This window comes from Malus domestica, chromosome 13 (genome assembly GCF_042453785.1).
Source record: "Malus domestica chromosome 13, GDT2T_hap1".
NCBI lineage: Eukaryota > Viridiplantae > Streptophyta > Magnoliopsida > Rosales > Rosaceae > Malus > Malus domestica.
Genome location: NC_091673.1, coordinates 14,847,651 through 14,861,516, shown reverse-complemented (window position 1 = coordinate 14,861,516; position 13,866 = coordinate 14,847,651). Strand labels below are relative to the sequence as shown.

The window sequence follows — 13,866 nt, the reverse complement described above, 5'->3', positions numbered from 1 at the left end:
GAGCCAATATATGATCAACTGTCATGAGGTATTTGCCGGTGGAATTCATGACCTTGACAATAGTTGAGGATGAGTACTCGAGAGCAATGCTAAGTAAGCAACCAGGCAAAGGTCTCAAGCAGTCAGTTCCAGATTGGAGGTTTGATTTCAAGTTCCGACTGACTGCTCTCTTTCTCCTTGTCCTGCAGGTGTGGACAAGGACAAAGACAAGGACAGGGAGAAAGCATGATATAGGATACTCTTGCTTTCGACCCTGATGATATGAGATACTCTTGTTCTTGGCGTGGCTTATTTGCTGAGGTATTATCGGGGGGAAATAAAGCTGAGTATTTAGAGAGGTTATGTTGAGGGTGCCTTCTCGAATGCGAGAAAGGGTTGAGCATTTTTGCAGGTTTGCATGTTCGTGGAGGAGGGAGGTCGACGTATATAGGGATTTCCCAATAGTAAGTAGTAATGCTATTCCTTTACCCTTCTTGGTCACAGCAATGTAGTGGGAGCTGCCAGCTTCACGTGTTTTAACTTTGTCAGAGCACTTTGAAAAAGTGGTATGTGGTATCTGGAAAGCTGATGTTGCATGTGAAGATTACAGAAAAGCTTTATCTAAGGAAATATGGCTCTCAAAGTTCTGAGAGCTGTGCCTCTTCGGTTTTCGAACAAGCAATCCCGTCGGGGATCTGGCTCTCGAGATTTGGAAAGCGGTGCTGCTTCGATTTTTTAGAAAGTAATTATGTTGGGAGTCTTTTCTCGAATGTGAGTAAAGGTTGGACGTTCTTGCCAGCCTGTCTTGCCACGGAACAAGGAGGTCGACACACATAGGGACTTTCCAGTTGTCAAGCAGTGGTGATGTTCCTTTACCCTTGTGGGTAATAGTAGGGTAGTTGGAACTTTGAAATTCTCGCGCCTAAACTTTGTTAGAGATCTTTGGCAAAGTTATATGTGGTACCCGAGGAGTTGATGGTGCATGTGGAGAGTGATGATTGAACAGCAAGATTCGCGTGCTTTCTATTTCACCAGAAATCTTCGACAGATTGTCCGTAATTTCCGCAAAGCTGAGTGTGCATGTGATAGGTGCTGACGAGGCTGAAAAAGCAGGTGCTTCTTCGATTTATGAGATTGGCCTTCGTGGTCTCTGAGTAGCCCATCTTTTGAGAAATGAAGCGCCTCTTCGATTTTTGAGATCGACCATCGTGGTCTCTGAGCAGCCCAGCTTTTGAGAAAGCAAACGCCTCTTCGATTTCTGAAGCTCCGTCGAGTGCAGATTTTTATAGAGGCTGGCATTAAGTTCCACAACACACTTGAATCTCCACCAGTAGAAGCTCCATTCTTGCACTTCTAAGATCTTGATTTGTCTGACCTCTTCTCTCTTCAACACCTTTGAAAATGTCTGGCCCCTCCGACCGTCGTTTTGACTTGAACCTTGGAGAAGAGGCAGCCACGCCTTCTCCAGACAACATATGGCGCCCATCCTTCATATCCTCTACTGGTCCTCTTACCGTTGGGGATTCTGTGATGAAGAATGATATGACCGCTGCGGTGGTGGCCAGGAACCTTCTCACTCCCAGAGATAATAGACTACTTTCCAAACGGTCTGATGAGTTGGCTATTAAGGATTCTCTGGCTCTTAGTGTTCAGTGTGCAGCTTCTGTGTCTAATATGGCCCAACGCTTATTTGCTAGAACCCGCCAAGTTGAATCATTGGCTGCTGAAGTGATAAGTCTCAAACAGGAGATTAGAGGGCTCAAGCATGAGAATAAACAGTTGCACAGGCTCGCGCATGACTATGCTACAAACATGAAGATGAAACTTGACCAGATGCAGGAATCTGATGGTCAGGCTTTACTTGATCATAAAAGGTTTGTGGGTTTGTTCCAAAGGCATTTATTGCCTTCGTCTTCTGGGACTGTACCGCATAATGAAGTTCCAAATGATCAACCTCCAATGCCTCCTCCTTCTGGGGTTCTGTCCAGTACTGAGGCTCCCTTTTGTTTGTTTATTTTGACTCATGTATATGTACATATTTATGGCTTATCGGAAATATTAATAAATAAGCTTTGCTTCATTTCAACATATTGTGTTAAATACACCAAAGCCTTCTTCAGAAAGTTCTTTGAATTTTTTTTTCTTTTGTTGAAACTTGTATTGTTGAAGCTTTGTGAGTGAAGCATGTAGTTTGAGGTAGTGTTCCCTTAATTTCCCGAGTGAGGAAAACTTCTTGGTTGGAGACTTGAAAAATCCAAGTTACTGAGTGGTTGTGAGACTTCCGAGTATCAAGGTGCAGTAGCATATGGTGGGAGTCCCCCAAGTCTTCAGGCGAGGAGAGTTGCCGAATGAGGTGTCTTGTTTGTTACTAATTTGTCAAAGTAACGAAGCCTTGTTTTGATGTCACACCTTCGTATATGCCTTATCTAAAAATATTTCCAACTTTTATGTGTTTGATGCTGCATGCTACTGACTAGACAAGATCAAGTGCAATTAGTAGCTTTTCTCTCTTTTTGATGAGTACCTGTGTCCTACCCAGCTCCATTTTTTGTGTTATTCTTCTTTTTCATCTTTTCTTTGGTGTATGGGAGCTTTTTTTTTGGTGGAATTGCTTTTCGTTTCCACTAATCAGCCTGAGTCGATGCAATATAACACCATTCTCTATAGCTCAGATCGCAAAGTCGTCTTCATGAAAGTTGTTCCTTATCTTGTGAACTACAACATATCCAAATTTGAGATCCATCGGAGTAGTACAACTCCAGAAATTCAGGTATGATGAGTAACTGTTCATCAATTTTCTGTTAACCCGTCAGACTTGTTGTGAGCTTCGAAACTCCATTTTTCTTGTTCAGCTCAACATACTTTCTTCATCGAAGTTGTTCCTCACCTTGTCAGCTACAACATATCCAAATTTGAGATCCATCGGAGCAGTACAAATCCAGAAATTCAGGTATGATGAGTAACTGTTTATCATTTTTCTGTCAACCTGTCAGGCTTGTTGTGAGCTTCGAAACTCCATTTTTTCTTGTTCAGCTCAACATACTTTCTTCATTGAAGTTGTTCCTCACCTTGTCAGCTACAACATATCCAAATTTGAGATCCATCGGAGCAGTACAAATCCAGAAATTCAGGTATGATGAGTAACTGTTCATCATTTTTATGTCAACCTGTCAGACTTGTTTTGAGCTTCGAAACTCCATTTTCTCTTGCTCAGATCAACATACTTTCTTCATTGAAGTTGTTCCTCACCTTGTCAGCTACAACATATCCAAATTTGAGATCCATCGGAGCAGTACAAATCCAGAAATTCAGGTATGATGAGTAACTGTTCATCATTTTTATGTCAACCTGTCAGACTTGTTTTGAGTTTCGAAACTCCATTTTCTCTTGTTCAGATCAACATACTTTCTTCCTCGAAGTTGTTCCTTATCATCTCTTTCATGACATATCAAAAATTCAGAATGAACTAACGGTTAAATATTTCCAGATCTTCGAAACATCACAGCAGCTTTTAAATTTGCGGGAATCCGACTGTCGTGTTTGGAGCCTCAACACTTTAATTTCCGTCGCTCAAACAGAAACGATTCCTTCTTGAAAGTTGTTCATCTGCTCAAGAACTATAGGGTTTCCAAAATTCAGCTCCACTGGAGAAGAGCAAAGGTTGCAGAAATTTGATAGATGAAAGGAGGCGGAAGAGGAAGAGAGGGAAAGAGGTTGCTTGGGTTGGATTTCTAGTTAAACTTGGGATTTTGGCTTGTTGTTTGATTTATTATAATATGTTTGGAAACATATACATAATTGCTTGTTTGTTTATGACAGGGATGTTGTGGGTGTAGAACAAAACAAATGTTTGCGTTGACCCGTGTTTTTGTACAGGTTCAAGGGAATCTTGGTTTTGTGAACAAAATTTGTTTATTTGTCACAAGGTTTTGTGTTTGGAAAATAGTTTAATAGGTAAGGTTTATTGACTATAGATTTTTGCTTGGGTATATAGCGTGACTAGTTGAAGCTATTTTTAGTATACAAAACTTGAATTAGCTTCGCACTATCTTGATGAAAAGTGTGCGAAGCTTTTATATGTTTTGGTGTTGAAATTTTGTATTGTAGGTGAAGCATTGGGGTTGAAGCTTTATAGGTGAAGCTTTGGTGTTGAAGCTTTATAGGTGAAGCTTTATAGGTGAAGCTTTGATATTGAAGCTTTATAGGTGAAGCTTTGTGTTTGAAGCTTTATAGGTGAAGCTTTGGGGTTGAACCTTGATAGGTGAAGCTTTGGTGTTGAAGCTTTGGGGTTGAAGCTTTATAGGTGAAGCTTTGGTGTTGAAGCTTTATAGGTGAAGCTTTGGTGTTGAAGCTTTATAGGTGAAGCTTTGGTGTTGAAGCTTTATAGGTGAAGCTTTTGTTGGCACCATAAATTGATTTTGCTTCACATTATCTTGATGAAGATAGTGCGAAGCTTTTGAGATTGATATTTGTCCTCCATTGATGAAGCTTTTGTTGGCACCATAAATTGATTTTGCTTCACACTATCTTGATGAAGATAGTGCGAAGCTTTTGAGATTGATATTTGTCCTCCATTGATGAAGCTACTGTGTTCCTCCTTCGGATTTTTTTTTTTTTTGAAGGGGGGAACTGAAACATTTGAAATTTGAAACTCCCTAGTGTTAGAAGTTTAAAGATTTTCCATGTGGGGCTTTCTCACGGTTTGAATTTGAATTTTGAATATCAATAGCCATGTTGAACTATATAGAAGAAGGATAAGTTTCCATTCTTTACCTTACCTTCATTTGCTCATCTTGTAGTGATTTTTGAAGACATAGTGCTCTTTACTTGGGAGGGATTCTGGCATTGCTTTGCTGCACCATCTTCAGGTTCGTAGTCTTCTCCACTAGATCGGATGTTTTCATTCTTGTTGAATTGTTTGAGTGTTCATGTATTTTGTTAAGAACATAATGAACTGGTTGAGCTTTTCTGCATGCCCTATGAGCTTCCTTATGTTTTGATCCTTCATGTAGTGATAGAGTTTGTTTCTGTTTGTTGTAGATGTCGGAGTCTGGAAGTCTTAGTGATGAGGGCTCCCCTAGCTCTAGCTCTAGGTTTGAGCCTGCCATGTCAGGGTCTTCATGGCCTTTGTAAGAGTCTAGTATGAAAGAAACGTTGGATGATCCTCACAATTGTCAAACCTTAGCCAATATTGGTTCTTCCTCCATGCTAGTGGGTGAGGGGGTTGTTTGTGACGCCATACCGATATTTCGTTCTGATCCTCACAATTGTCAAACCTTAGCCAATATTGGTTCTTCCTCCATGCTAGTGGGTGAGGGGGTTGTTTGTGACGCCATACCCATATTTCGCTCTGAGTTCACAGCGGACCATTTAGAAAATAACTTGTTAGATAGCGAAAATCCGCTTGAGGCCCTAAGGCGATCATGTAGTATCCCCCGTAGTGTAGGAATACGTTTGGTGCGTTGTGAAGAATTGCCTTCTGAGCCGCCCACGGGTCATGTTATGTTCTATACCCAGACATTAGTGACCTTGGGGGTAAATTTACCTTTGCATCCGTGGTTGCAACGGATGCTGTCTTTTATTGGTTATGCACCGGGGCAACTCAACCCTGGTTTCTGGGATACCTTGATCGGGTTTTATATTATTTGGATGGAGTGTGGATTAGGTGAGCCTTCTTTCCATCAGTAGCGCTACTGTTATAAGATGCGCCCGGTGAAAGCATGTACTGGTTATGTCGAATGTGCATGTCAGAGTGAAAGAGAACGTGTTGTCTTTGATAAGAGAAAGGTGTACTGCACATGGAAGAAACGTTGGTGCTTTCTTTATAATGATTGGGAGCATGCTAAGGGTGTCACGCCTGAGCGACGTGTTCCTACTCACTTCCAGACTGTAGGTTGTAATGTATCCATTTTCTCATTATTTGCTATTGTTGTGATTTTCTCTTGCTTCTAAGATTTTTCTTTATGCAGTGACACGAGCACCATCAAACTCTCCGGACAGGAGCTAGCTGATGTAGAGAAAGTGCTGAGGGTGCCCAAAGAAGATAGACACTTGGGTAAGCTACGACCCTTGTTTCGAAAGTACGGTTTCCAGCCCTTAGTTTCCGAGTGCCAGAGACGAGCGAGTAAGTTGTATCCTCCTTCTAGTGCCAAATGTTGATGCACAAAACCGGAGTGGTCTTGGAACAACGTAAGTCCGACCGTGAATCTGCAAGAAAGTAAATAACACAAGATGTATCGTGGTTCACCCCAAGGTTTGGGCTACGTCCACACTGATATTGGATTTCTCTGAGATGTTGAAGAGGGAGAGAGAGAGAGAGCTTCCTTATGTGAGGATGAGCTTCTCTGAATATGAGAGGGGATGTGAGGCCTTTGAGGCTTAGGGTTTGTGAGGGTGAGGAGGCCCTTTTATAGAATAAGGGCTCCTTCTTTTTTTACATATTTGCCCCTTCCTTTATTACATAATTACATTTGAGTCCCCCGAGTATTTATACGAGGTATAAATACGAAGGCCTTAAGTATGGTATAAACAGTAGTCCCCCAAGTCTTCAGTCAAGAGAGTCTTTTGGCTGGAAACTTGAAATTCAGTCCATGTGTGGGCCAAAGTAACTAGATGTCGTCTTGAACTGGTACTTGATATGAGGCGGTGCTCAAAGTGAAATGATGCTCAACTATAAGTAGCACATGTTGCGAGACTGCTCGGCTTGTGGCTTATGTTGCCTTCGTTGGCTAGGCTTGTGGTGCTTGAAGGTGAGGGGGTCCCTTTTATAGAATAAGGGCTCGCTCCTCAATACATAAATGATGGGCTAGAGTTTGATGCTCTCTAATGTTAGTGAGGGAGTCCCTTTTATAGAATAAGGGCTCGCTCCTCAATACATAAGTGATGGGTTAGGAGTGATGCTCGCGGCGAGGCGGTTGCGTAGCCGGCGGCGTTGCTCTCTAATGAAGGTGAGGGAGTCCCTTTTATAGAATAAGGGTTCGTTCCTCAGTACATGAATAATGGGCTAAGTCCCCCAAGTATTTTTCATGAGGCCCAGTTGAGGCCCAATATATGGTACATAATGTAGTCCCCCAAGTCTTCGGTCAATAGAATATGTTGGCTAGAGACTTCAAATTGAATCCATGTATGGGCCGAAGTGGCGGTTGTTCGGAGGCAGTATTTGTATACCCTGCACTGAAGCTTTGTAGGTAAAGCTTTGTAAGTGAAGCTTTGAAGCTAGAGCTCTGTAAATGAAGCTTTTTGAAGCTAGAGCTTTGTAAATGAAGCTTTTGAAGCTAGAGCTTTTGTAAATGAAGCTTTTGAAGCTAGAGCTCTGTAAATGAAGCTTTTGAAGCTAGAGCTCTGTAAATGAGGCTTTTGAAGCTAGAGCTTTTGTAAATGAAGCTTTTGAAGCTAGAGCTCTGTAAATGAGGCTTTTGAAGAGCTTTTGTAAATGAAGCTTTCGAAACTGGAGCTTTTGTAAATGAAGCTTTTGAAGCTAGAGCTCTGTAAATGAAGCTTTTAGAGCTGATTGACATGAGTGATGCTCATGAATGTTTATGTTGATTGTCGTGAGTGATGCTCATGGATGTTGTCATGAGTGATGCTCATGAATGTTAACATGAGTGCTGCTCATGAATGTTGACATGAATGATGGTCATGAATGTTTATGTATGATTGTCATGAGTGATGCTCATGAATGTTTATGTATGAATGACATGAGTAATGCTCATGTATAATTTGGAGTACTGGGCGTACTTTTAATCACCTGGTTGATGGCATAAATGAGAGTACGGGTTGTACATTTCATCACCTGGTTGGTGGCATGAATGGCTAGTTGCCAAACGATATTAGAGTACGGGTTGTACATTTCATCACCTGGTTGGTGGCATGAATGGCTAGTTACCAAATGATATTAGAGTACGGGTTGTACATTTCATCACCTGGTTAGTGGTAATAGCGGCAGGTTGCCGAATAATTTTGGAGTACTGGGCGTACTTTTGGTCACCTGGTTGGTGATAATAGAGGCAGGTTGTCGAATAATTTTGGAGTACTGGCGTACTTTTGATCACCTGGTTGGTGGTAATAGCAGTGGGTTGCTGAATAATTTTGGAGTACTGGGCGTACTTTTGATCGCCTGGTTAAAGCTATTTTGGGCTTATGGGCCTTCGCCCTCCACACAACATTCCAACCCATTTATTTTGGGCTTTGCCGTTTTTTTTCTAATTACCCTCTGATGGGGTTTATACAAATGTCTCTGAAAGATAAGAAAAATAAATCACATCATACATTTGCTAAGAAAAGTAAATCACATCATTCTGGTGGGGTGTTTATTCCTTGCTTTTGCTTTCTCTTTTGCTTTCTGCTTTTGCTTTCTCTTTTACTTTCTGCTTTTGCTTTCTCTTTTCCCTTTTGGCAGATGGCAGACAACACTTCCGTATTGGTTGAGGAAGTGCGCAGGCAATTATCAGCTATCATAGTTGGGTTTCTTGGGTCATCCTCGGGAATATTTCTTTCAACCTTGTCGACAAGATCTGCACCGACATAAGCAACTTTGGTATATATGCCTCATCTTTTTTCTTTTTATGCTGTTTGAACACAAGCTGGTGTATTCCAACTGTCAAAAAGGAGCAACGAAGAGGGCATCCCACCTGTGATGAGATACACGCTGTAAGGCGCATCACACCTTTCTCATCTTTAACTGGTATGCCAACAGTTTCAATCAATCTGTTATCCTCCAACTTTATCAATACCTTGACGATACCATCAGCAACAGTGACACTTTGGTAAATAGGTGACCTACCAATAATCCATCCAACTTCCTCAAGCTCATTTCTGAATGCCAGAGGCACTTGATTGAAATCCTGAATATCTTTAATCTTTCTTTTGTAAATAAGATGATGGAGCTGCTTCCCTCTGTAACCTTACTGACTGAAGTCGATAGCTAGCTGTTGGAGCTCCGGTTCAAACAAGCCGATGAGGACTTGGGGGTCGGTGCTTTTGGGGGCGGTGGTGGACAAGTTCATGCTCGCCGCTGCCATAGCGGGAGTGCAGGCAGTGCGTGCGAGAGGAACGGCGCAAACGCGCTGAATTAGCGACGTTGACGAGGCTGTCATCATTGTGTTGTGCTGGGTTTTTTCTTTGGCGCGAGATGAAGAAGATGAAGCAGAGGAAGAAAGAGCGAGAGTGTGCAGAGGTAGACGGTGCTGATGTCGCCAGCGCCGATGCGTCGGTTCGGAGCTCTCCTACATAGCACAGTGATGCATACTTTAATAACTGCAGTTATGTTGCCGATCATCAGGCCAACAAATTCCTCACGGGATGAGGATCTCAGCATGCTGGAATCTGTATTGAATGGGAAAAGGTAATCATTGCTTCTGATGTTGGACAAGTAGACAGCTCGAGACAGTAGAGATTTGGCTTCTTCATCCCCTAGTTTCTGCCTCAACGACTTCCCAACGTTCTTGAAATATGATAGTTGACAATGAAGATCTCTCCCCAAGCCTTGGCGAGTTTCAATCAAAGCACTAGCTCCGGTAGGATGACCCTTTTTGTAGATTTCACCATATGGCCAGTAGTTTCCCTGAAAAACAGTGCTGAAGTAGTTGTTGTTTCCAGCATCAAATATGGAATCCCCAAATACGAAATGGGGTACTACATGTGTATCCTTATTTGGAAGGCCGCATTAGCCATGGCTAGCTTGGGTTGTGATATCCAGAAGGCTTGTAAACAAGGTAAATTCACAGATTTGAATATACAAGCTTGAACTGGCCATCTTTCTCTCTCTCCGTAGATTGAATGGGTGTGTCTCTGAGTGTGGGTGTTGGGTTGTTGGTTCTTGGGTTTCTGCAGATTCACGGTGGAGGTGAAAAAAATGAAAGAGAACCGACATAGCTTTTCGTGTCGATTCCCACAGACGGCGCCAAATGTTGATGCACAAAACCGGAGTGGTCTTGGAACAACGTAAGTCCGACCGTGAATCTGCAAGAAAGTAAATAACACAAGATGTATCGTGGTTCACCCCAAGGTTTGGGCTACGTCCACACTGATATTGGATTTCTCTGAGATGTTGAAGAGGGAGAGAGAGAGAGAGCTTCCTTATGTGAGGATGAGCTTCTCTGAATATGAGAGGGGATGTGAGGCCTTTGAGGCTTAGGGTTTGTGAGGGTGAGGATGCCCTTTTATAGAATAAGGGCTCCTTCTTTTTTTACATATTTGCCCCTTCTTTTATTACATAATTACATTTGAGTCCCCCGAGTATTTGTACGAGGTATAAATACGAAGGCCCTAAGTATGGTATAAACAAAACCTATTACTTATTATGCTATTGAGTTTCCATAAAACTTTGGGGGTTAGTATGTTGATAACTATTTCAGTATTTTATATATATATCAACTTGGTCCACTCATGTTTATTGTGCGCCCCCTCAGGACATAGGAACGAGGCTTACTATCCGAGCTACGAGGCATTCCCTTACCAGTGATATCGTGCCTTCATCTCTGCTTTGACATCATTGTAATAGCACCTTCCGTTGTATTCTGAATTAGATGTATACTCTGAACATGTCATGTACTATCACTATGTTTACCATTGTTGTCAGTTGAATATTAGTATATTATTTTATGTAGTTCGAACGAAATTTATATGCATGGTTTACATGTTCTCAGCATATGCATTCATTAAATGGCTTGCGTCACCCTCGGGTGTCGGCCATCACACGGCCATCCCAATGTCCTTTATCGGGATCGGGGTGTGTCATTGGCGGAAAAAAAAAAGAAAAAAAAAATCTCAAGATGTTTAAAAGGTTTTGCATAGAGCGAGAGTTTACACATGACAGTTTTGTGTGTTGATTTGAAGAGCTTTTCACATTGTTTGCAGCTTTGTATTTACAGCCGAGTCTCCTTGATCGCCAATCCAATAGAGACATTTTCCGAATATACTCCAAAAATAAAAATAAAAATAACTGATATTATCTTTTGACATATTTTGGCAAAAGCCTCCCTAGTCTCCTTATGCCCATAGACTTTTACAAGAGGACTTTGAAATCTCAAATATCCTTTCACACGGCATGCATTGTGACCCCATCATCAATTCTTATCACGAATGAGGATCCTCTTCCGATCCTCTTTGTGAGGATTTCGAGAATTTTCTAATCATATATGTTTATCGTATATCGTGTGGTAAAAAATTATTGTAAATTTTTTTATTTAAAATTAAATATAAACACTACCTGACGAAAACTAATACACGATGTACGATGAACGGATGTGATTGGAGGATTTCCTAAATTCTCACAAAGAGAATCCGGAGAAGATCTTCATTCTCTTGTCACTTCAAACCCATCTGACAACATCCATCACCATGCAAAAATGCCTAGCATACCTAGGTTTCTTATCTCATCATTAACCAAGACCATTATTTTCCTTCAAGTAATCATCAAATCCCACCGAAAGGGATCCTCTTCGGATCCCTTCCACCAAATTCACCAAATCCACCAATTCGGACCCTTGAAATTTGATCCAACGGCTAAAAACAAAGGCCCTCTTTAAAAATTATAATAACTTTAGTCGTTGGATCAAATTTCAAGGGCCCTGATTGATGGATCCGGAGATGATCCCTTTCCAAATCCCACGTGCTCCTCTTCTACTCCAAGTTGTTTCAATCTACATGCCCACTGCCAACAAACCCAGTTAATTTGAACTTTGTTGTTATTGCTTCCCATTGGAGATAACTTGAATCCCATTTATCCCGTATGAAGAAAATGTGAAGATAAATCATATTAAAAGATAATTATTATGATAAAAAAGCATAATAATATCTTCACTTGTCCATCTGACGGTGTGGAGCTATGCTCATTCTATGACCTTGATTGCATGGGCTGATAGTGTAATTTTAGGTACAAACAGGATGCCAAAACTGATGGGTGCTCAAGCGTGGCCAAGACAGCTTAGGGCATAGGCTGTGATACCACAGACGTACATTCCGACCTTGCCGGGTTCTTTAGGTCTAAAGATTTCCTTTTGTTGAGTCATGAAATTGTTAACCATAACAACCCATCATTGTTTCTGCCATTGTACTCCGTCTCATCGACTGATCACTCACTGTCTTCTTCCACTAATCTGTACTGAGGAAACGGCGTGACACACGGGGTCACTGGCAGATCCCACTGACAGGAGTATAGTGGATCGAACTAGATCCTTTTTTTTAAAGAGCTATCCCCGAATAAGTTAGTCACAATCTTTCTTCTTCTTGTACTTGTGGCAAAAAGAGTGGAAGGCAATAAAGACACTTATACAACATTTTTGGGTTTTTTTTTTTTTTTTTACTGTAAAAGTGGCTCAAAAGAAGAATCACGCCTCCAGTCGATTATGCTTCATGTTTGACTAGATAAGCCACAAGGCCTCTCCTTCTTCAGGCCCAGGTCAACTATTTGGGGTCCACCGCCTTGGCATATTCCTTGTTCTACCGAGATGAAACTAAAAGGTGTAAGGAATATTGGATTACTTATTATTAACCGTAAAGCTTTTCACAAGTAGCTCCAAAAAGTAAATAAAAAAAAATCAGAATTAATAGTATACGAAACCGTGTTTTACACGGCTGAATGGAGGGTAACTCTGCTAACGAAAGCTGGCGTAAGTACTTCCAAAGAGGGAATGGAACCGCTCACATCTCTTTCGGAGCGTGTTTTGTGTGTGTAGTGTGCGTTCAGAGTCCTAAAGCCTAATGAAGTAGTTGTTCCTTGCTAGAGGAGGAAAGTCAATTAACTTTTGTGTGTGTGGTGTGCGTTCAGGGTCCTAAAGAAACTGAATATTTTGATTCAGACCAAATAAATTCAATAAATATCTGTCTTTCGACAAAAAATAAAAAAATTGAAATATTTGGACTCGACCAAATATGAACAACTAAGTATTCTGATTGAATGGATCAAATCTTTTTCGTATGTTAATTTTTTTGGTGCAAAATTTGTAGGCTGTTTTGATTCGACATGAATTTGTTTCATCTAAATCCAATTTTAATTTTCTTTAGGTTTTTTCAAGTAACCTCGAAGGTACGAGGGCGGCTTTATTGTTTAATATTTTTTATATATAAAGATATGATGTATTTGAAATTTGAAGTGGCTATGAGAATGAAATTATACTAACTACATACAACAAACTAATGCATGTGAGTCAACTAAAATTCTAATACCATATAATATATATGAATAATTTTTTTCGTTATTTTTGTGGTGCCAAATCACTTTTTATGTGACTTTTGTAGTGAAAATTTGTTAATTAAACTCTCGTGATAAGCTCCGTTAACAATTGAGGTTCAAATCACTTTGGTTTTTTTTTTTGTTATATATACACATGTGAGTCTCACGTGAAAATATAACCATAATTTCAAATCAAATTAGGCAGGTAACGGCATCTGTTTGTTTGATTTGGGGGATGGTATGCCGTGGAAATATGAAGGACCTCTTTTCTTCTCCTCCATCAGCTGCGATGGATCCGCGAGAACAAAATCAAGACTTTAGTGGCTGCATTATTGACGAGCACGATGTGAGACTGATGCGTTCCGTGTTTGTTGACTCTAAAATTTATTAAGCCTACGCAGCTAGTAGACCAAGTAACTAAGAGCTAACTACATCCTTTTAGTGAATGCAGGTGTGCCAACTCGCCATCAATAAAGTTCGACTTTCAATGTGTCTCACACTTAAGTAACCTAGTAACATCTCACTTCGTCGGGAATGTTGATGAGATGACCTCCTTATCCTCATCCTCGTCAACCAGCCGAATTTGAAGTAGTGCTACTACCCCAAACTAAAGAGGCTCATCGGTCGCCTAAATGATTTCTCAGAATATCATAAGTTTGCGAGATTTGCGCAGGATATTTTTGTATTGAGTTAAAAACTCTTTTCACTCTGTG

At 40.9% G+C, this 13,866-nt stretch overlaps 1 protein-coding gene across 1 annotated transcript; it reads right to left on the bottom strand.

Moving 5' to 3' along the window:
* Positions 1-9,073: 9,073 nt before the first annotated feature.
* On the bottom strand, positions 9,074-9,733 carry LOC139190810 (GDSL esterase/lipase 3-like). The gene is made up of 2 exons (XM_070811297.1): positions 9,703-9,733; positions 9,074-9,612 (listed from the first exon to the last, which is right to left on the bottom strand). Exons 1-2 carry the CDS (start codon positions 9,731-9,733, stop codon positions 9,074-9,076), a joined length of 570 nt encoding a protein of 189 aa, XP_070667398.1.
* Positions 9,734-13,866: the final 4,133 nt, after the last annotated feature.